The sequence below is a fragment of the Myotis myotis genome, unplaced genomic scaffold (assembly GCF_014108235.1).
Source record: "Myotis myotis isolate mMyoMyo1 unplaced genomic scaffold, mMyoMyo1.p scaffold_m19_p_2, whole genome shotgun sequence".
Classification (NCBI taxonomy): Eukaryota; Metazoa; Chordata; class Mammalia; order Chiroptera; family Vespertilionidae; genus Myotis; species Myotis myotis.
The window spans coordinates 215,797,915-215,821,683 of NW_023416324.1; the positions used below are offsets into that span (position 1 = coordinate 215,797,915).

At 41.2% G+C, this 23,769-nt stretch overlaps 2 protein-coding genes across 9 annotated transcripts in view; one reads left to right on the forward strand and one right to left on the reverse strand.

Annotated features, from left to right (window-relative positions):
- DONSON (DNA replication fork stabilization factor DONSON) overlaps positions 1-12,480 on the forward strand; it is a 28,991-nt gene extending 16,511 nt beyond the window's left edge. Inside the window, exon 11 of one of the 2 annotated variants that reach the window (XM_036352231.1) lies at positions 4,762-12,480. The gene's annotated coding sequence lies outside the window, so the exon portion shown is untranslated. Of the gene's footprint in view, positions 1-440; positions 3,281-4,761 lie in introns of those variants that run through there. The other variant, XM_036352230.1, reaches the window with a different exon arrangement.
- SON (SON DNA and RNA binding protein) overlaps positions 1-23,769 on the reverse strand; it is a 35,901-nt gene that overhangs the window by 5,434 nt on the left and 6,698 nt on the right. For 3 of the 7 annotated variants that reach the window (XM_036352215.1, XM_036352216.1, XM_036352218.1), the window contains exons 3-8: positions 16,845-22,766; positions 14,670-14,830; positions 12,623-12,769; positions 12,262-12,450; positions 4,928-5,038; positions 3,280-3,396 (exon numbers count right to left, since the gene is read on the reverse strand). In XM_036352215.1, coding sequence (XP_036208108.1) covers positions 3,280-3,396; positions 4,928-5,038; positions 12,262-12,450; positions 12,623-12,769; positions 14,670-14,830; positions 16,845-22,766 — 6,647 coding nt within the window. Of the gene's footprint in view, positions 1-3,279; positions 3,397-4,927; positions 5,039-11,363; positions 12,159-12,261; positions 12,451-12,622; positions 12,770-12,940; positions 14,441-14,669; positions 14,831-16,844; positions 22,767-23,769 lie in introns of those variants that run through there. The other 4 variants (XM_036352217.1, XM_036352220.1, XM_036352219.1 and 1 more) reach the window with 4 other exon arrangements.

The following is a 23,769-nucleotide window of genomic DNA, read 5'->3' on the forward strand; positions in this document are numbered from 1 at the left end:
GGTTATTCTGTGAACAGTCATCTCTCTTGTATCCAACCCACTGAACCATAATTTCCATCAAAGCAGCAAACCACTTAATGTCGTAAGATGCACAAGTATAGACATTAGCATGACCAAGTCAATTATTGTCACACATTCAGAAATACGGGATGCCTCTGAGGCGTCCATGTACATACAATAAACTACTACTAAATTTTACTGTTGGTCTTTTTTTTTTTATGTGATATCTCCAAATCATTTTTTATTTCTCGTTATTAAATTTTAAATTTACATTCTCCAGCAAACATATAGATGTCATTAACTTATCAATAAAGGGGGTCAAAATTTTTGGTAAATCTAGAAATAGTATTCATTAATTACATTCCTGTATTGACAAGTTAATACCAAAATTGTTAAATCTTGTTTTCTGACAGTATTTAAACTATATTCTTTTCCCCCAGCTTTTTAATTACACGCTGGGGAGAAGCATGCCAATGATTGTGTGACAGACATTAAGTCCAACAAGGTGCTCTGATGGAAGGAGGCGGCTGTGGAGGTAAAACATACCCCTGGTTCAGTTCCTTATTTGGTGCAGGCCATGCAGTGTTGATGTATTGGGAGAAAAGTTAGCTGATGCTTGGATATCAACTGCCTTGTTGCTACACACCTAGAATGGCTTTTACTTACTTTCAGGTTCATCGGCCCCTCTTTTCCAGGAAACACTCCTAAAAAAAAGGGCAACTGTGCAGAGTACATACAAATACCCAATCACCCAGGTTTTCAATTCTGTTTCCATTCTCTGATATATTCATGTTTCTTTACCCCAGGGTGTATATAGTTAACAAAAAAGCTGATTAATGAGACTACAATAGTAAACAGTATTCATCAGGTCATGTCCAAATGATACCATCTCAAAAAATAAAGGTTGTTTTAAATGTTTACTTAAAAATAAATAAAACTCTCCTTTATCTACTAAGAATATACTGATTTACTGCAACAAAATACAAAAGTGTAAGGGAAATGCAGGCATTCCGAGCGGCTTTTAACAAAGAGGGCGCTGAGCTGTAGCAAGGCAAGAAAAGCCCAATGAGCATTTGGAAACATTTCCTAAGCACAACAGACAGTCTGCAGTAGGTAAGTGTTAAATTTTCCTGTTGCCTAATAACTTTTTCACATGTTCTACCTCATTTTTATGAAATAAAACATTCCTTTCTTGATGTTAGTAGCAAATATTCTTTAAGTAACATACAAATGGTTTTCCTGAAAGCATTGCTTTCTTCAGTTATTTAAAATTTTGGTCAATGAACACAGCTTCAAGGCATGATAATTTATCAAAATGATTTAAATTGACATAATGTTTATTTAAAAGTCTGTCAACTGCCTACAAAACTGGAAATTTTTTAAAAATTCGGGGAACCAATTGAATCTATAAAAGATTCACTTTTTATAAATTAACACGATGTTTAGAAGTATGTTTAGAAGCATTATAGATCAGCACTTCCATTATACACAAATATTAGACTAAATTTTACAATGGAATCATATTCAAAAGTTTCTAACTAGTAATGTACATGACTATTATGTGCCTAAAGCATTCATGTAAGTTTCAAGTCTCACTTCCTGAAATATGGAGTAGTTTTAAAGAATTAAACTGTTAAAGAAATAGGCGTACTTTTGTAATTCTTCCCAATGAAATGAAAGCTATTTTCCAAATACTACACAAATCACTTCACATTTGAAATGTAATATAATTAGTCCAAAATTAATTAAATCTTAGATTGTCATCTTTTCCCAATATTGATATTGGGAACGACGTAAGTTGTTACCCTAGTAAACGACATAAGCTGTAACTTTTAAATGAATCTGTGTACTCAGTATACACATATTAAGAGTGCTTATCCCCCCCAATGGCAGGCAAAGTGAAACTATGTTTTATATTAATTTGTTAATAAGAGGATCATCAGAGGTAATGCAATCAAAATTGAAATGTTATGAGATTAAAAGTTCCAAACAACCCAAATCTCATTTTCTCAGAAATGAGCTCATTCACTGGCACTCATGGCGATTCTCCACAGGCACCTGTCATATTACCACCCTGAGGGCAGGAATAAGGCCTTGTCTTCCTTCATGTGACACTTGTAGACTGAATTCCACATAATTACTTGCCCATGATCACAAAAGGAGTCAGGAGTACAGCAGGATAAAGAAACCTTCCCTATCCATTAGACCGCGCAGCCTCCCAGTGTCAGTGCCGCTACGCTGCCCGTGCTCCTGAAATAAACCACCACCACCCCCATCCAAGCAAGCCACATCCTTCCCCAGCACACATTTCTCCAGAAAGCCCTTCGTAACCACCTAAGACTCCCCCAACAATGAGGCAGCCGTAGGTGGAGTTCACAGGTCTCCTTGCAGGAATCAAACCAGGAGCACCTCCATCTTCACAGCACGAGGCATCCGTCCTCTCCCTTGAATTTAGGTCTCATGTCCTGTTTTTTCCTTGAGATCAGTGGTACTCACATTGAGCCTGTGGACCACCAAAGGCCACCAGGGCCCATGTGGTGGTCCACAGATAGTATTCTCCATCCCCACCCCACCCCATTCACCCTTCAGCAATGCCCACCCCACGCTCCAGCCATCCTCCCCCAGCCTTCCAGTCCCACGGCAAAATCACCACATGCAGTGCTAATCCTGGGGCCTCCCAACCACTTGCTGTAACCAACAGCTGACAACCACAGGGACCTGGGCCTGAAGATCACGGGGGGGCGGGGAGGGGGCTGGGGACTACGGGAGCTTAAGGAGGTGCAGGCACTAAGGAAGGGAAAGAGGGCAGAGGAATAGAGGAATGGCAATGAGGGTGGTAGAGGGCTCTTGGGGGCAGTGATCCACCAAAAATAAACCTGTAATAAAGTATCCCAGGATGAGAAAGCATTTGAGAACCACCGCTTTGAAATCATTAGATTAGCAGTCCAACAGGAACTGTGGCATATTCAGAACAGCACCTGAGACACATTGTGAGCATTCAAAACACAGTTTAAAAAGACCACCCGCCCCACCAGCGGCAGCAAGAATAAAAATAACCTCAGGATATAAAGCCATGGCTCTTGAGCCATATTTATACATTGGCCATTGTCTCATGAATCCGGTCCATCCTCAGTGTCCATCCTGGAGTACACACACAGCAAATTTACTCATGAATTCTTTTTAGAGTCACTGGCCTCTTAATGCATTTTTAATTAAACACTTCCTAAAAAATTTTAGCTTTCTACTGGAACACTTTCGTGTGTGCATAATGTCGTGTACCTTTTTAATCCAGGCTTGGGCACCAGTATTGGCCAACTGTTCTTGTGTCAGGACCTGTACTCCCGTACTTCCTGTGAACTGGCCAGGAATAGAGTTCAGCTGAGCCCAGGCATCGATCTGAAGAAAAGAAGATGACTCAATTACCTAGTTAAAATTACTCAGCTGGTTAAAATGCCACTGGAATTAACAATTTAATTCACTAAAAGAAATGGTTTTAGTTCATTCCTGAAAATGCTGTATTACTGGCTTAGATATTCAATTTTTAAGACAATATAGTGATTTTATACATATTTAAAATTGTTTCCCAGCTCTAGCCAGTTTGCTCAGAGGGTAGAGCGTCGGCCCTCGGACTGAAGGGTCCCGGGTTCTCTTCAGGTCAAGGACACATCCTCAGTTGCAGGCTTGCTCCCACCATCCCCACCCTGATCAGGGTGCATGCGGGAGACAACCCATCCATGCATCTCTCCCCCTCCATCCCACTGTCTCCTAAAAAAATTCTTTTTTAAACATTTCCAAGAAGTTTAATAACATTCAGTGAATCCCATTAATAACACAAGATTATAAAGCAATATATTTCCTATCTGTATGAACAAGTACTTAGAGAAAGAAAGGTAGAAGGAAAAGCTGTCCATTGTTAAAATCAGGTGACTCTGGACCCTGGCTGACTGGGTTGAATGCCACCCTCTTCACTTACTAGTTTTGAGACCTTGGGCATCAGTTAACCGCTCTTTAGCTCAGTTTGCGTCACTGGAAAGCAGGAACTCATAATACTACTTTCATCTCACAGACCTATTATGGCCAATGCGCTATTTTTATAAACCAAATTATAAACTCGGCAGGAAAGTTTTCCTATTTTATTTGCTGAAGAAACAGTTCCTGTCATATAGTACACAATAAGTATTTACTGAAGGAAGGACCAGGAACCAAGTCACTGACATTTAAAATAAGCTAATTAGGCCATGGTCATCCTATATAATAAAAGGCCAATATGCAAATAGACCAAACGGCAGAACGACCAGTCGCTATGATTCACAATGACCACCAGGGGGCAGACGCTCAAAACAGGAGCTGCCCCCTAGTGGTCAGTGTGCTCCCACGGGGAGCACCGCTCAGCCAGAAGCAGCAGTGCTAAGGAACCCTTGGGGGATGTCCACCTGCCAGCTTCATGGGGAGCGAGCCTAAGCAGGCAGGCGGACATCCCTCACAGGCAGGGCTGAGGGACTGCCCCACCACCACCCCCAGAATGTCGTGCACCAGGCCTCTAGTTTAAAATAAACTAAGTAGGCTGTGGCTCAATGGTTGGAGCGTCAGCCTGTGCACCAGAAGGTCTCAGGTCCAATTCCAGGTCAAAGGCACAGAACTGGGTTGCAGGTCGATTCCCACCCCACCCGCTTGGGGCTCATGTGAAAGACAACTAATCAATGTGTCTTTGCTTTTCTCTCCTTACCCCTTACCTTTCCCCCTCCCTTCCACTCTCCCTAGAATCAATGGAAAAAATATCTTCACTCCTCCAGTGAAGATTTTAAAAAATAAATGATCTTTCCCTTGGATTTTCAAGATTAAGAACCTACATTTCAACAGCATGCTACTGATTTTGTCAACCATCTAGTTAGTAAAAGTCTTATTTAGACATTAAACTACTACATACCCGTTCCTGAGCTCGATTTAACATGCTCATGGCTTCAAGGTCAAATGCATTCTCACTGAGTCTTTTCTGAGCAAGTGCCCGCTCACTCATTGCTGTAGAGATGTCCACAGGCTAAGAAAGAAAACATAATTATCTCAAATTACGATAGAACCCCTAAGTTCAGAAAAGTGCTCATATACTTAGTTGCTATGTATCAAAAACAAAATCATAGTCTCATATACCTATTAACAGTTTTATAAAGTAGGCAGAAGACTGAAAAAGGTAAAGTAACCTTGGGAAGCAGACAGGAGTATTTCAGGTAAGTTACAAAGTGTCAGAGGAAGCAAAATCTGACTGACTGCTTGTGCTCTGTATCAAATTACAATCAGAAAATTCCTTGAAAAACTTAAAAATCTCCAACCTTCACTAATAAAAGTCTTTTGCAGTAAACTGAGAATTTTTTGAACCATTTTGTATTACTAGCAGTTTTCATTTTAAACTGCTTATCAGCATAACCTTCAGAAGCAATAAACAAGGTTCTTGAATAACCAAGCAGAAAATCACTATCGCGTCAATCACCTTTCCTCTACTCCTGTGCACATCTCTTCACCTGGCGGCTTTGCAGTTTGGTTTTAAGAACTAAATTTTATCAAAATACTCATGTAAATAAATGGACCTCTTTTCACTTTATGTACATTCATGACCAGTTAAATATTTCAGGGGGAGGGGAGGGAGCAAGGTACATTTAAAACACTTAAAGTTGAGACATGTTTGAAAAGTCTTAAGTCCTTTTCAAAGTTCATAGTCTACTTGTAAAAACTTTAAAACTTTATGCTAAGCAGGTGACAATGATTTAACTTTCAAAAGTTTTTCATAATGTCCAGGAAAATTCTTAGGGCAAATTCCCAATTTGTCAGGTTTATGGAAGGCTCAACCACAGAAGGAAAAAGCCATCAAGTGAGTGAGTATCTGATGTTTTTATTCTAATATTAAGAGAGCAAGTGGATCTGTATCAACTAACCAGTTCTTAATACTTTTCTTCTTCTGACACAACATAACCAACCCATTAATATCTCCTAGTTATTTCACCCAAGAAAATTCATTTTTGGAAAATGCTGTATGTCATGGGAAGGTTTCCCTATATTAATGTACAAAGAATGATTAGTAAGTACTGCATGGGTATGATAGTAAAACAAGTTCACAGCTAAGGATTTGTTTAAAAAGCTAAGTAAAGGCGACCTGTAATTTCATTGTATATTGTGTATAAGACTTCTTTCAAAATAAGACCTATATAGTAGAGAAGGGTGTATGACTAAGAATAATTCTACCTCATGCATAAGGATTACTAACCTTTCTTTCCTAACTTCAGAGCCCCTTAATCACCCTATCATTTCTAGTTCTCTCTATTATTTCTTTAACAAAATTAAAGACTTTCTTACAAAGTAGCACAACGTATAGATTCTTATACATATCTTAAAATGAAAGCACAATTAAACTGAATTCATTCTGTATTTACTAAACTGTAGATCTCATAAATGAATATCTTAATTTCTTAGTCAACTTAATAAATTACCCACACTAATTAGAATTATTTTGGGGGCCTATAAGAAGTCAGACTAACAAGCTAAGAAACTTTATATTCTCACTTTTCGTTTCTATTAGAATTCTGACTGCTGGGACTTTCTGGTCAGAATTTATATTCCTTTGGCCTACCTCAGATGTTTCCTAAAACTCTAAGGATTATTGATATAATTTTAAAAGGCCCATAGAATAGACCTTAATATTGTTCATTACCCTTGTCAGAATTACTTTGGATCTCATAGCTGTCTAGGTATACATTGGTAATAGGGTTTCATTCTAAAAACGTAAACTCAGGAGATAGTGGGGGGAAATCTACCTACCAACCATTCCCAAGCCCTGACCCCCAATCTCCAACTATAAATTAGCCACACACACACACACACACACACACATAATTAATATGGCTCTGAAAACGCCAACTTTTCTAGAATAAAATTAATCCTTCCCCACTGGAAAGCAAGTGAATCTACCTCTCTATGAATTCACCCTCCTGAAGACATTCTATCTTCACACGGTTTTCTTTTTAAGACTTTATTGTGGAAACAGGTAACCTAATGCTTCATCACCCAGGATGAAACTTCTTTCAAATCTCAGTAATATTTCATGTCAAATTCACATCACATTCTGAAAAGAACTTTAACAGAGCAACCTTGGATGCTTAATATAAATTTCCGTAAGATAAAATTACAACCAGTTTTTTCCTGAGGTAATATAATTTCATTTATTCTTCAACAGGCTTAGCAAGTTAGCTGTAAGATCATGTCAAAGCTTTATTAAATAATAATTTGACTATTAATTTCATATCTTTTTAAATGTGAAGAAATATATTCAGAATGCATCAGGATTATCTTAACCTCCTAAAGGACCTTAAGAGTTTGTATCAAAAAGCACGTTTCCCAGTTTTCAAGGTAACTCAAGATATATAATAATGCATGAAAAGCCAATTATAAAATCCCCAATGCATTGATATTCATGGGCTAGGCCAAACATTTTGTATCAGTATAAAATTACACCTACCCTTTACATGAGCAACGTCCAATGGAATTTCCTAGTGACTGCTAATGAGCACTTAAAATGTGGCCAGTGCAATGAAGCAACTTGACTTCCCAGTGGCTAATGACTTCTGTATTGGAGTACACACATACAAACAGTATACAGTAAACTACACTGTACAGTGAAGCTTTAGAGCCCTCACCAGCTTTTAATGTTGCTCAGAAACAAGAATGTGTGCAAGGTACCAAAATGATACCAAAAGGCCTTCTAAAAACCAAGGAAAAAACTTAAATCCTATAGAATACTTTATCAAGATGTCATCAGCAAGCTGTTTCAATACACTATAGACTTTCAACCTAATGTATAAAGTGTAATTATCTAAAGCATAATTATAATTCTGTAATAATATTCCAGGCATTATAATGAGGGAAATATTTAATTTCCTTTTCCTGAGGACTTGTTCTGAAATATGAAATCTACATAGTGTTTTGAACAATCCTAGTTCTCGCATTAATACAAACCTATTCAGGTCATTTTGCCTTCCTACTTCATTGACACAACAGATCAGCACTCCTATAACCTCCCCAGGTGTTAGGGGAGCACACTTGCCCTTTCCACTGAAGTCTGTGCTCCCCTGGCTAGAGTGGTCTGGAGTGCAGGGGCAGTGCAGAACACGAGGGAGTGGAGCAGACCAGAGCAGGCAGAGCTGCCTCACAGCTGTACTGATATAGCCATGCTATAGCCCCACCCAAGTTTCCTTCTTCACTGAACCCCTCCTCAAAAAAGGCATTAGGAATAGTAAAATACGTAACATCATTAGCACCATGTAAGATGCATTTCAGGGCCTTAGGTTATAAATGTATGTTCTTTATCTTCTCATTGAAAAATCTTTCTAAGTTGCCCTGGCCAGACTCAGTGGTTAGCGTAGGCCCACGCACAAAGGTCTCAGGTTCAATTTCCAGTCAAGGGCACATACCTGGGTTGTAGGTCTGATTCCTGCCACTGGTCGGGGCAATTTGGGAGGCAACTAATCAATGTGTGTCTCTCTCACATCAATGTTTCTCTCTCTCCTCCCTCCCACCACCACCCCTTAAACAAAAAAAAACCTTTTAAGTCAATTTATGTCCCCCTTTTGTTAATCTAACTATTTACATAGATAGAACAAATATCCTAAGTGTTTCTTAAAAAGACAATGAAAGGATATAAAGTGAAAATTATAGTCTACACAAGTAATTGCAGGTATCTCAAAGACAGCATAAAAGAAAAATTTTAATTATAGTGGAACTGTAAGAAAAAACATGATCTATATATAAAACGTGATTTTAAAATATTTAGCAAAAATACAAAAGTTCAGTTATAAAAGAAAATTACAACTACAAAAACAAAAGCCGCACTATTAAATCTAGAATGTTTCAGTTAAATGTGTTCGATTAGTTTTAAAAAGTGAATTATGGATATTTTTATCAAATAAAATAATCTAGTGCAATGCTTAGGTTTAACTTATACATTTAACCTAAATGAATTATAACAGAAAACAGATAACCTATTGGCTTAAGGAAATTCAGTGATAATCCCATCTAAGGAGAGAATGAATAACAAGGCTATATTTACATTCTGGTATGCTAGGAACTGTGTGTTCAATTTCCAAAGGAAATTTTCATCTTGCTTCAAGAACTTAAACTAAAAACTTTATAAATCTAGAGCTTCTAAACACTGAAATTTTTAGCTCCACTGGGATATGGAAATATTCTTCAGTAATAAAAACCAAGCACACATCCTAAGACAAAAAAATACCTTCGCATGTAAGTAATCACTAGACCTTAAGGGAGGGCACCTTCTGGACCGCTAAAATATTTGTGCTTGATAGCAAACCCAAGTTCTGTCAAAGATTACATTTAAATCTTCTACCCAATAAGTCTTTGCTAGCTTTATTACTAAGAATTAATGCCCCTGAGGACAATTTTTTAAATATTAGTTTTCCAACATTTTTTCTATTCATTGCTAATCAATCAGATTCACACAAATATGGTCAAAATTCTGTAGTCATTCTTTACTGTCGATGATGCTGGTTGGCAGTAGAGCACACACAATCTGATGAGTAGACAATCCATAAGAAATGGATTTGCTGATCCATCCACGTCTATTCAGTTATGTCAAAGAGCACTCAAGTGCAAGACAATGGAAGGGATTAAGATTATAGCAAAACTAAGATCAAATCTGTGACCTTTGCCTAAATGTTTTATGCTCAATTTAAAGAACCACAAAATCCATTTATTGAAATGAAAAAGAGCAATAGGAAAAAATACTATTCAGTTAAAATATTGGCTTTAAAAGACTTTACACCCCTGACAGAGAACCAAGAGCACTAATGCTCTCATAAAATGTGACCAATAGCATTCCACAAACATTGGTATATAGAACATCAATCTTAAAAACAGTATATTTCTAAGACACAGCTAAATAACTAGAACTAAACATTTTATATGAACATTTCCTCTAGGTGTTTTATATTATTGCTACAGAGACCTGAGGGGGTTTGGGAGGTGGGAGGATCCTGTCCCTTTTCCTAAAACTTTGGGATTGTTTTGCTTAAAGTTTACCTATATGTTGTTTGAGCCTAATAATCTTCTAAGGAACTAGCTTAGAGTTCTAATATCAAAAAGTTGTGTACATCCTCCCAAAGGAGAAATCGGCTCTATTTATGTAGCTTTATTTACAGAAGCTTTTTCCCTCCTGTTTTAATAAAACACTTCTTTATACTTTATAAAATCTGAATACCCACCTTCCCCCCCAAATTTCTTTGAAATAAGTATTCTCAACTTTCAATTAAACTCTGACAACCATTTTAGATGCCAAGACTAAGGCACCTGCCCCCCATCGGTGTTAAGACTCAAACTGGCTGAGCACTAAACTTCCAATAGAGATATGTAAGCAGATGTCTATATAAACTCTGTCAAAAAGAAATGGTCATCAGCATTCACTCAGCACTTGAATAGTTACAGTCACTATCTCCGCAGAAAAGCCCCTTGGAATTCTGTAGTATTTATGGGGCTTCATTCTATCAGGAAATATTTTTCACATCATCACCCTGCAAAGTTTTTTCCAACTCTGTTAAATGCGTAATCTGCAAGAAATTACTAAAAGCATATGAATCAATCATAATTTCTAAGTCAGTCTGTTTAGCCCTCTTATGATTTATATTCAGCTACTACAAAATTTAAGTTAGTTGCAAATGTCAGTTCCCCCTTTCCCTGTTCAGATGTGCTGGTAGCTGGATTTGGGGATTAGCAACTGAGCTACTCAGGTTGTTTCAATAAAATACTATCCAAACCAGCGACCCCAACCTCACTGGTGACGGCATAACTTAGATTTTTGAACCCTATGTAACTCTGATCATCGCTGGTAGCTGTAAGTTGTACTGGCTAGTTTTCATGTCCAGTCAGCTTCAATGTATATAACTTTTCTCCTTTAAAATGCTACAGGTCAAAACCCCCCGTGCACACACAGTGAAAATGTCATCTGTGAATAGCTCAGGGGAAAAAGGTTTCTGATTTGGGTTCTGTTCACTTTCTGATTGATCTATAATACTGGAGGTGTTTAGTGGAAGATGACCATATGGGCGATAAACAGAACCTGAGGTGAAAAGTACAGGTCTCTCTAACATGCATATCCCAGAACTGCAAGAAAAGGGAGTGGGGAAGAAGTCCCACATTGTAAGGGCATCAGCATCTAATCCAGTCCTTGGATAAATGTCTGGGCTTTGGAAACAAAGGGCAAGAGGTGATGACTAGTCTATGGTATTTTTAAAACTCCCACCTCCCCCCCCCTAGTAATTCTCCACCCTCCCGTATCCCCCAAGCGTGATTTTGCACAACAAGTTAAATAAAAGTAAACTGTTTATTAAAAGATACAGCAAAGGTACAGATACAGAGATACATACAAAGATACATATATATATATTTACATATATATACAGTCTTGCTGTTTTCATGTGCACTATATTTAGCAGCACATTTAATCAGGTGGCATTTTAATGGGGTTGTTTTGACACTTGGCGTTATTACTGCATCATGACAAGATACAACTATAGCCTCGTGAAATTTTCAAGGTGTGAATTCCACTTCTCCAACTTTCATTAGTAGCAAAAAGAGAAAGGAGAAGGGAAATGGAGTACACCAAGGCTGAGCATTAGGTTAAACACAAGAATTCCAAAGGGCCAAGGTAGCACAGAGAAGGGAAATTATTAAAATTAAAGGCTATCTGACAAACCACCCAGAGAACAGTAAGAAACCATTATTTAAGGGCAATAGGCTATGTATTCAAAATGCTCACATCAGCCTACAATGACCTTTTTCAATCCACTTCTTGTGTTGAACCTGAGGATCTGCCTCTGTCCGCTCAACCCCTCCAGCCAGTACATTTGCTACCACCAAAATCTAGAGCTATAAAGCCTTGAAGCAAAACGGGATGCTAAATAGTTGTACCTTGGGCTACCTTCCCACAAGTGCAAGGAGGGCCCAATGTTGGGGAGGGATGTGACAACACTGTTCTCTGCAATTCGATGCTTTTCACTTTGTGGCTTGGTTCCACAAAGTGAATTGCATCGAGTTACTGTCAAATGAGAAGCTGCGGGTTGTTTCATCTGTCGTTTAACCCGGCCCTGCCGTTTACCCCGGCCCTAAGAAGAGTGAAACAGAATCCAAATCAGATATAAAATAACAATAAAATGGCAGATTCAGGTATAAAAAAAAAGAAAAATACATAATATTCCTCTTACTTACCTCAGAGGGCAGATTGCTGCTGAAAACATTATCATCATCTTTGTTTTCTTCACCATTTTTATCCACAGGAACCCACTCTCCGTAAACACTGTCTGCTTCTTTTTTTCGGTGCTGAGATCCGGATGACACAGGAAACTCTTTTGTTAACGTGACCTGGCTTTTTGGAGGCGTGGGCTTTGCTGCAGCAATCTAAAAAAATAAAGTTTCTCAATTACTTTCCAACAGTCTCAGAATGACTTTGTTCTTTACTTCTCAGTATTTAATTCAAAAATTAAGCTAAATTCCATTTGAGTCTTATTTAAATATTTAAAAGTTCCATAAGTTGTGCCGTTTTAATCAGTTCACAAACACCAATACTCACATTCAGGTTGAAAAATATGGGTTTGGGTTCACTGAGCTTAAAGGGGTGATGATAAAAAGGAGGTTCTTCTTCCTCTTCATCCGAAACGTGAGGCTTATTCACTATCACATCGTCATCTTCTTTACTCTGTGCAATCTGTTTGCATTTCTTAAAAAGTAAAAACAAACAAGATAAACCTTACACTTTAGGTAAAATACAAAATGTAATTTCTTAAAAGAATGAAAACTACATAAAATCAACTTTCAAAACTAAAACGAGATGAATGATGGGCTACAGATAGGAACCGTGGCTTATCCGTATTATTTAAACACACGCTGCTGGTCAGTCAGTCACAACATTTATTGAGCACCTATGTGCAGAGCACTGTACTGGGCACTGTCCGGGGTATACAAAAAAGGAGAAGACATGGTCCCTGCTCCCAAGGAGCTTACAATCTAGTTTAAGAGACAGAATACATACACGTGAAATAGTTGAGGAGCGCTTTTACAGAGCAACACAAGGAACAAGTGCAAACTGATATAATACAAACTGAGTACATAAGTGCCGAGAGAACAAAGGCTTAGGAGAGAATAGAATCAGGCAGAATTTGATAATCAAAGGATAGTCCTTGAAGAGTTCTAAGCCAGATTTTCATAGTTGAGAACAAGGACTGGCAGGAAAAGGAAAAGAAGGTGATCCTAGTCAGGTGGTGTTTAAAAAAAAAAGTGAGAAGAAACTTATTAAGAGGGACAAGAGGGCTAATGATGAGGATAAAAACATAGGGAAACACTGTGTTCATAAGTTTTGGATAAGGAATTTGGGTTTGATAAGCAAACAATAAAAGCCTTTACTAGGTCCTTAAATTAAAAAAAAAAAGTTGTACTTCATATTGTAGTAAATCTAAATGATGAAACAGATTAAGAAACTTTATGATCCCCAAAGGTATGGTAAGATGAAAAGATGTGAAACATTGCCATTGGGTTGGACAGTAACATCTCTCCATAAATGTCTTGTAGGTTGAGTTTCTAAAGGACTAGAACTCAAGATTGGAAAATAAGGCATGATGGAGAGGGGGTCTGACACATAAAGCAAAGTCAATTCCTTCCTGTCCGAAGGAACAGATTCCATTACCTGGCTTTATAAAAAGGTCAGAGTAAATTTGGGTAGACTTGTCCCTTTACAAGCAGAATGCCACATCCATTATCAATTGAAAATATTACAATAGAATAAAAAGCTCATTTAGCCAAAAACAGAGTATACTGCGCTTGTAACCAAGGGGAACAGAATGTACTGACAGTGGCAGGCTGGCATAAGGCTAGCCGATAGCAAGTTTCAATATATGAAACAGTGTGGTATTTCTGGATCCTAGCAGCAATATTTCAGCATCCTCCCCCCTCCCCGAAAACCGACAAAATAATATTAATAAAACAAAGCCAAAAACAAGCCTCATTTGAAAAGATCAAATTCTTAAGAACAAAAATAAGTGTGTTTAAAATATATATATGTTACTGCCAAAACCCGAACCGCAAGGAAGAACTGATAATGGCCGGCCATTATCACCAATGGCTGGTACCAAACAGCCAAAACCCGAAATGATGATGCGAAAGAAGTTCCTTTCAGGCAATGGCCAGCTATTCTCATTAATTTCCAAGCTCCGGTGGCAAAAGATCATTTCTGAAGATTGTCTGTGTCTTTGCGTATATGCAGTACACTCGTGGCGATCAGTGAACACGTCGTGAATGGAAACGAAACTGTAGGCGAGCTTCTGCGTGTTGCTCACTCAACACCTCCTCCATTCAAACGAACCGTCCCACTCCTCAGTCAGTTTGGCTTCTAAAACTGGAAAGCAAAAGTAATGGGAAGTAACTTTTAGCTAGCGGAGCTTAGCCATCCCGGATAATGGCCTGCTAAACAGAGCTTCTGCCGCTGCCACACCTGTATTTCGGGTTTTGGCCACTCGGTGCCAGCCATTATCAGTTCAGCCCACAATTCGGGTTTTGGCACGCTCCAGAGTCAACATCACTGGAATAATCCATTTAAAAATTAAAACAAATTCCGTCTAGCTTACCTCCGTTAGTTCTTCTATAGTAGCTCCTCCTGACTTTTTAGCAACTTTCTCTTCTATGGTAGGTGGAGGTGCGGGCTTCAGGTTTGGCGGTAAAGGAACACCAGCCTTAGCACACATGGCAGCTGCATTAGCTTTGGCTATTTCAAGTAATTGAGCCTTATCTGTAAGAGGAAAAATACAAGAAGCAGTTTTCCCAAAGGTTGTGTTTTGTATTATTTTAAGTTTTATACGCTAACAAAATTGAATACATCAACTTTCTGCTCTAACTTACAATGGTAATCAAATCACGCTTCGACTCAAAAGTTTTTAAGAGAATGCCTATTTAAATTAAGGCCAGCCTGGCCGATGTGGCCCAGTGGTTGAGCATCGGCCTATGAACCAGGAGATTCCAGTTCGATTCCAGGTCAGGGCAAATGCCCAGTTTGCCAGCTCGAACCCTGGTAGACGTGCAGGAGGCAGCCAATCAATGATCTCTCTCATCACCGATGTTTCTCTCTCTTCCTCTGAAATCAATAAAGTTTTTAAAGAAATAATTAGGTCCACTTTTAGGTTCCCATTCAAATACTATAGAAAATACTAAATTATGTAACTACAATCACCTTGCCACATACCTGCCAGAAGATCCATACCTGCCAAAACCTACTTTGTTTTCCAAAATTATCATGCCCTTAAAATTACTTTCCTTCTAGCCCCCACAAGTGTGGCTCAGCTGACTGTCATTCCATGTACCAAAAGGATGCTGGTTCAATTCCTGATCAGGGCACACGCCGGTGTTTCAGGATTGATTCCCAGTAAGGGGTGTGCAAGAGGCAGCCTATCAATGTTTTGTTCTCACATTGATGTCTTTCTCTCTCTCTCCCTCTTAAAAAAAAATCTTTAAAAATTTACTTTCCTTCAAATATCTGACATTTTAAACCACTTATAAACCACTTGATCCCAATTCAGGTGTCACTATTTCTAACAAGTCTTAAGTCATAATTTAACATTCCTCTCCACTGTGCTTCCAAAGTGCCTTACCTATCCTATACCAGTACTTAGAGCAATCATAACATGCTGCTCTTTTTGGCAGTTTTACTATTTGGCAAAAGAGACATATATGTATTTTATCCATGTCTCCTCTACTAACTTGTAATCACTTCAGGAATGAAATACTATTCCTCTACTTTGAATAAAAAAGAACTCAAAACTTTTTGTTGAACTGAATGCATTCTCCCTTATTGTTCGGCTAGGGTCTTTTTAGATGTTGTTGCTAATCCTCATTCGAGGATATTTTTCTGTTGATCTTTTAGAGAGTGGAAGAGAGAGGGAAAGACAGAAACATTGATGTGAGAGAAACACATCGAATGGCTGCCTCTTGCATGTGCCCCCAACAGGGCCTGAGTGGGGGAGAAGCCTATAACCAAGGTACGTGGCCTAGAGCAGAATCAAACCCAGGACCCTTTGGTCCATAGGCCGATGCTCTATCCACTGAGCCAAACCAGCTAGGCGTCTTTTTCTTTAGACAACACTAACTTGGAAATGTCCAACTACTGGGATAATTATCCATTATTTCTGTAGGTAGTCATGCATTATCCCACAAGCTTTAACCATCTATGTGCACTTCTTAAAAGGGACACTAGAGCACTTTTTTTTAAAGGAAGATTAAAATCACTTTAATAAATGTCACTTTATTTTACCCAGGTAAATAACTCCCCACATACAGAATTCCCTATGCACTTCCACTACCCATTATACCATTAGAATTACCTACACAAACTTTGAGGGTCTGATATTGCCATTTTAAGACATGTAACTGATCTAAAAAGAAACACTGTAAGCTTAGGCTTATTTGTAAAGATTTATGCTGAAACACATCCAACAACAATCTGAGCACACACTAGCCTGGTACTTAACTGGATTTCTGCTTCCCCTTCTGGTTATGGAAGACGGGTTCAAGCAAAAAAAACATTCAAGTATGGGACCCCCTTGATTCTGTCATGCTCCAAAGTAGGTCTTTGAACTCAAACTACACAAGTACTTATCCCTACATTTCCTAAACACAAGCTTAGCTAATTAAGAAAATTTAAAGAGAAATATTTATCCTAAACCACTAACCCAAAATACTCCATTTGACTCAAAGAGCAGGAACAACTCAGATTTAAGCCATGCTCTCCCATTACGTTTTCAGTAACTTACTCAGATCTGTCAGGCGTTTAGGCGATCGGCCTCTTTCTGAAGATCGGGACCGTTTACGGCGGAGGGGAGACCTGCTAAACCTTCTTCGCAAGGGTGTCCGTGATCGCCTTAACCTGACTGGTGAGATACTGAAGCTTCGTCTTCTTACCACCGACCTTGATCTTCTCCGTCGGCTAGGAGTGCGGCTCCGTCGGCTTGGGGTGCGGCTCCTTCGGCTCGGGGTGCGGCTCCTTCGGCTCGGGGTGCGGCTCCTTCGGCTCGGGGTACGGCTCCTTCGGCTCGGGGTGCGGCTCCTTCGGCTTGGGGTGCGGCTCCTTCGGCTTGGGGTACGGCTCCGTCGGCTCGGGGAAATGCTAAAGCTCCTTCTCCCCACAGATCTAGATCTTCTTCGTCGACTCGGAGTGTGACTCCGACTCCGCCGACTTGGGGTGCGACTCCGAGCTCTCACAGGTTTCCGATTATCCCTGGAGCTTGATCTTTTCCTTTTTCTTTCCCTGGACTTGGATCTGTGCTTTGGAGACCTTTTGCGCTTCTCTTTTGATACAGATCGCCTTCCTCTAGACTTTGATCTTGACCTGCTGCTCCTCCTCCTGCGTCTTGAACGTGACCTTGAACGTGTTTGAGAGCGACGAGACTTGGACTTAGATGATCTCTTCCTTGCCCTAGAACGAGATTCACTGGTACGTTTGCGTGATTTGTGTTCTGAAGACTTGGACCGCTTACTTCGAGATCTTAATGAAGAGTCTCTTTTCTTTTCTTTCTCACCTTTATCACGGTTCTTATTTTTCTTGCTTTTTTCATGAGTGTCCTTAACTTTCACAAAAATTTCATAATCATCTTTTTCCTCTGAAGATGACTCTGAAGCTCTTTCTGGTATACTCATTACAACTGGACTGGCAGCAGATTTGTCACGTTCAACTTCACTTGCAAGTAAAGGTCCTTCAATACCAGCTCTGAGGCTTGTAAGACGTTCCATGTCCTTAGGAAGTAATGGTCTCACTAAATCTGCTTCATTAATATCTTCAATATTGGCAGGAAATGCAGATTCAGACACTGTCTCTTTAGCAGGGAGTGGTACCTCTTTATCTTCACTACTTTCTTTAGGGCTGAGAGCAACTGCTAATGTCTGGTCACTCTCCTTTATAGGTAATGGTCCTTCTGTATCATTGCTAATAAAGTTATTAGATGGCAAGTCAAGATGAATGTCTTTAGCAGGCAAAGGTCCCTCTATGTCAGCCTCACTACCACCACTGGGGCTAGAGGAAATTACCATGTCATGTTCAGTATCTTGAGTAGTTAAAGATACTTCAACATCATATTTACTAACTGAACTGAGAGCAGATACTGCGGCAAATTCAACACCCTTACTAGTTCCCAACGTATCGGGTTCAACAGCAAGAGGACCAGAAGATAGAGTTCCTCCTACATCAGCTGCACCAACACTAGGGCAGGTATCCAATACTGTGCATTGTTTAGTCTCACTGATGGCCAAAATTTTCTCTTCACCAATTTCACCAACAGCACCAGTGCCGGCAGTGGACACTGTGATATGTGCCATGTCTTTAGCAATTAAATGATTACTTATATCAAGGTCTCTATTTATGCCACGTTCACTTTCGTAAGGGTCACTCCTCAGGTGCTCTTCACCATGTGGCTCTTCCTCTGAGTGCACGGGAGCCTCCTGCACACCGATCTCTGGAGTAAGATCTTGGTAAGTAGATATTAAATTCATTCCTGTTATAACACCAGACTTCAGCATCACAGAGGCAGACTCTAAAGCCATCTCAGTCAGTGTTATTTGAGTCTGCTCTGAGACAGTGACAGCAGGCTCTGCAACTGTCACTGTAGATTCTTGGACAACAGGTGGTTCTGAAATAATGTTAGGTTGAACTGATACTGCTGGTTCCAGGACAGGTACAGCAGGCTCCGGGGCAGAAACTGGCATAGGAATGGTAACATGCTCTGGCTCAACCAAGGCCATGGGCTCTGGGACAGCCTCAGGTGATGGCTCCAGTACAGCCATGGCCAGTGGCTCAGGGACAGTCACAGCCAGGGGCTCTGGGACCTCAGCTGAGGGCTCTGGGACAGCCTCGGCTGAGGGCTCTGGGACAGCCTCGGCTGGGGGCTCTGGGACAGCCTCGGCTGGGGGCTCTGGGGCAGCCACAGAGGGTAGCTCTGAGATGGCCATGGCTGACAGCTCTAGAGTGCTCTGTGATGGCTCTGGAATAGTTACTGCAGGCTCCAGGAGGGACACAGATACCTCTGAGGCAACATGTCCTGGAGCTCTCATGGAATCAAAGGTTTCTGCTGTCTCTGACATAATAGAAGGCTCTGATGTTGACATAGTTGGTTCAGCTGACATCATGGTAGTTTCAGATACCATGTAAGTCCCTGGTCTCTCTGGAACTTCATGCTCCTCTGCTTCTGCAGCAGACTCTACAGGTGCTGATGTAACCGCAGACTCTGGTTCCAGTGGTGGCTCTGGAACAGTCATGGCAGCCTCTGACACTAACATTGAAGGCTCTGATGCTGACACTGAATAATCAGCAGGCACCACCGAAGGCTCTGAAATCTCACTTTGACTCACAGGAGGTTCAGGCAGGGACACAGACTCTTCAGGAGGTAATGGTGGCATCTCAGTAGGCCAAGTATTTTCAGCTGTTAATGCTGACTGCTCAGTGGGTAATGCTGTGCCCTCCGGTGGCTCCTCAGGAGGCAATGGTGGTGTCATTGGTGGCTCTTCAGGTGGCAATGGTGGCATTGTTGGAGGCTCTTCAGGAGGCAAGGGTGGCACCATATATGCCTCTGTATATGTATCAGTATAAGAATCGGTGTAAGAATCAGCTGCCATAGACATCATTGAACGATCAGCAGTATAAGATGACATCATAGTTCGGTCAGCTGCAGAATACGATGACATCATAGACCGGTCGGCAGCAGAGTAAGATGACATCATAGACCGGTCAGCCATCATTGATCGGTCCGTCATCATAGAGCGCTCATAAGCTGACATCATAGAACGCTCATAAGCTGACATCATGGAGCGCTCGGCCATGGGGGACATCATAGAGCGCTCATAGGCTGACATCATAGAGCGCTCATAGGCTGACATCATGGAGCGCTCAGCCATAGGGGACATCATAGACCGCTCATAAGACATCATAGAGCGTTCATAAGATGACATCATGGAACGTTCTGCAGCATAGGACATCATCATAGAACGTCTAGATGCCAACATCAGGGGTCTGGGTGCTAACCTATATGGTCTAGGAACAGCCCTATAGGACCTGGGTGCTATCCTGTAAGGTCTAGGTGACATCCTATAGGGATCAGGAGTAAGTCTGTAGGGATCATGGCCTAATCTATAAGGGTCTTGCCCTAATCTATAGGCATCATGACCTAGCCTATAAGGGTCATGACCTAACCTATAGGGATCCTGAGCTAACCTGTAAGGATCCTGAGCTAACCTGTAGGGATCAGGAGATTTTGAACCCAGCATAGAAGAATCTTGGGTACTAGATGCTAACATCTGGGCATCCATGGTACCAGACGCTAACATCTGAGCATCCATGGTGCCGGAAGCTAACATTTGAGAGTCCATAGTGCCAGATGCTAACATCTGAGAATCCATAGAGCTAGTTGCTAACATCTGGGAGTCCATGGTGCTGGTTGCTAACATCTGGGAGTCCATAGAGCTAGTTGCTAACATCTGGGAGTCCATGGAGCTGGTTGCTAACATCTGGGAGTCCATGGAGCTGGACGCTAACATCTGGGAGTCCATGGAGCTGGACGCTAGCATCTGGGAGTCCATGGAGCTGGACGCTAGCATCTGGGAGTCCATGGAGCTGGACGCTAGCATCTGGGAGTCCATGGAGCTGGACGCTAGCATCTGGGAGTCCATGGAGCTGGACGCTAGCATCTGGGAGTCCATGGAGCTGGACGCTAGCATCTGGGAGTCCATGGTGTTAGATGCTAGCATCTGGGAGTCCATGGTGTTGGACGCTAGCATTTGGGAGTCCATGGTGTTGGACGCTAACATATGGGTCTCCATGGTGTTAGAAGCTAACATATGGGATTCTTGGGCCATCAAGGGATCCACTCCTACTGTTATAGAAGTCTCCCCCACTAATGTAGTAGGCAGCTCCTGTGCTACCGTATTATAGGATTCCAGCGCTGTCGTCGAGGGCACCTCCAGGGACTGCGACACGGTCATCGTTGACAGCTCCGTTGTCACCACAGACTGAACAGAGATCTCCAGCGCCACAGTTGCCGCAGGCTGCCCAGGCAACTCTGGCGCCCCAGGCTGCCCTGGCAACTCCAGAACCCCTGTTGCCAGAGGCTGCCCCAAAAGCTCTAGTGCTCCAGCTGCCCCAGACTGCCCCGCGAACTCCAGTGCCCCAGTTGCCATGAGCTGCCCAGGCAACTCCAGTGCCCCAGTTGCCACAGGCTGCCCAGACAACTCCAGTGCCCTAGTTGCCGAAGGCAGCCCTGGCAACTCTGGCACCCCAGTCACCGAAGGCTGCCCTGGCAACTCCAGCGCTGTCGTTGCCACTGGTTGCCCTGGCAACTCCAGCACCATCGCTGCCTCAGGCTGCCCCAGCAACGTTGTTGCTGTTGTCACCTCAGGCTGCCCAGGATGTTCCATCGCTGTCATCCCCACAGGCTGCTCCAACTCTGTCGCCGTCGCTGGTTGCTCCGTCAACTCCATTGCTACTGTTACCGCAGGCTGCCCTGGCAACTCCTGTGCCGTCACAGGTGGCTCTGGTACCTCCTGTGCTGGCTCCAACCCCATGGATGGTGCTGGAAGCCCTGGCAATTCCTGCGACAACTGAGGCACTGATATCACTGAGGGCCCCGGCAACTCAGACACCGCTGTCGCAGGGGCCCCTAGCAACTCAGGCACTGGGGTAGAAGGGGGCCCTGGCAACTCTGGCACCGGGGTAGCAGAGGGCCCAGGTAACTCCAGCCCTGGAGTCACAGGGGGCCCCTGCAGCTCCGGCATGGAAGTCGCAGGTGGCCCCGGCAACTGCATCGCTGAGGCCACCGACGACTCCGGCAGCTCCAATGCTGTGGGCTTGGGTAGCTCCAGCAGCTCCTGTGATCTTGTCATGGATGAATCTGCAGTCTCCGATGGTACTTCTACAGGCTGCTCTGGCAATCTTAGGTCTTCAGTTTCAGAAGACTCTGCAATATCCATTGTTGATGTGCTTGACTCAGGGTGTGCCTCAACAGGTGTCTGTGATGATACCATAAGGGTTTCTGATGGCTCTAGCACTTTTGCTACTGGAGGCTCCAATATGGTCTTTGATGGCTCTGGAGATGTGCACTCCAAAGATTTCAACACAGACTTCATCTGATACTCCATTGACATTGTTACAACTGGCTCAGATGACTTTAGCACTACTGTTGTAGTAGACACCGGTGCTGTTGAAAAAGAATCCAGAATCTTTGTCATGGGTGGTTCCAGCGTTACTGCCACAGACTGTTCTGATTGCACAGAGATTACTGATGTAGATGCAAGTGACAGTTCTGCAGTTTTTGTAGCTGGCTTCAGAGTTTCTAAGGTGTGGGACTGTGACACCTCCATTGAGACTACAGGAGGTTCTAGCACAACTGCAGGAGTTTCACTGGTCTCAGAGAGCCCAAACGCTCTTACCGGATGCTCCAGTGCCATTGCTGAAGGCTCAGAATCAAACTTCAAAAAGGAATCTGATTCTACATCCATGTTCTCTTCATGATGTGATTTTGCCTTTGATTCAGATTCTTCTGGCTGCCTTTTATACTTTTTTTCCTTTTCTTTCTTCTTTTTCTTCTTTTTATTTTTGTGCTTTTTATGCTTCTTTGACTTTTTAGTGGGAACTTCATCAGTAGGGTCTGTTTGTACAGAGACACATCTACTTTTTCTGGAGGCCTCTTTCAAGTCTGAAATTAAGAAATAAATTTTAATTTGTCAAACAATGATTTAGGTAAATCATATAAGCCAAGACTTACATTCCATGGTAAGACACCACAGTATAACACTTCTTGTTAAATAAAAAGATACCAAATAAACTATTTTTCATAAGCCAATTATCTTAAGATTGACACTTTTCCAATACTTCTACAACTAAAGATTGGGTGAAAAATAAGTTATTAGCTTATGCCCTGGCTGGATGGCTCAGTTGGTTGGAGCATGGTCCCGAACGCCAAAAGGTTGCGGATTCAATTCCTAGTCAGGGCACATACTTAGGTTGTGGGTTCGATCCCCGGTTGGGCACATATGGGAAGCAAACAACCAATAGATGTTTCTCTCTCCCCCTCCCTCCCCACTTAGCTTCTCTAAAAAAAATAAAAATTAAAAAAAAAAAATCAATGAAAACATCATTGGGGAAGGATTAAAATAATCTTTTAAGTTCGTAGTTTGTAACAAAAGCTTTAGAATTAAATTAAAATGTGTTTCAACTAAATTCATTTAAACAATTATTTTCTGCAGCTCTCAAATTGTAGCAAATTACACTTATAGATGAATCTTTCATATTATCAATTGTTAGAATTTCTATAAAAAACACCCACGTGGAATTTTCATGCTTATGTGAATTCCCCATGGGGTTGTACTAAAATTTTTATTTTCTCCTGTTTAAAAAAAAAAAGTTAAATAATTGTTGTATTTTATAACCCTTATTTATACAGAAAGCAACATGGCACTGGATCTGTAACAAGCTGATTGCTTTCAGATCCTAAATCAATCCACCACTAACTAGATGAATGGACTAGGCCAAAGTACTAACACTGTCACCTAGAGTGAAGGATGAGGTGAGTTAAAACATACAAAGTACATAGAACAATGCCTGGTGCAAGTAAGCCGTCAGTGAATGCTAGTGATTGCTCTTTTTTTTTTTTTTTTAATTTATTTTTTTTTTTTTTTTTTTTTTTTTTTTAGTGATTG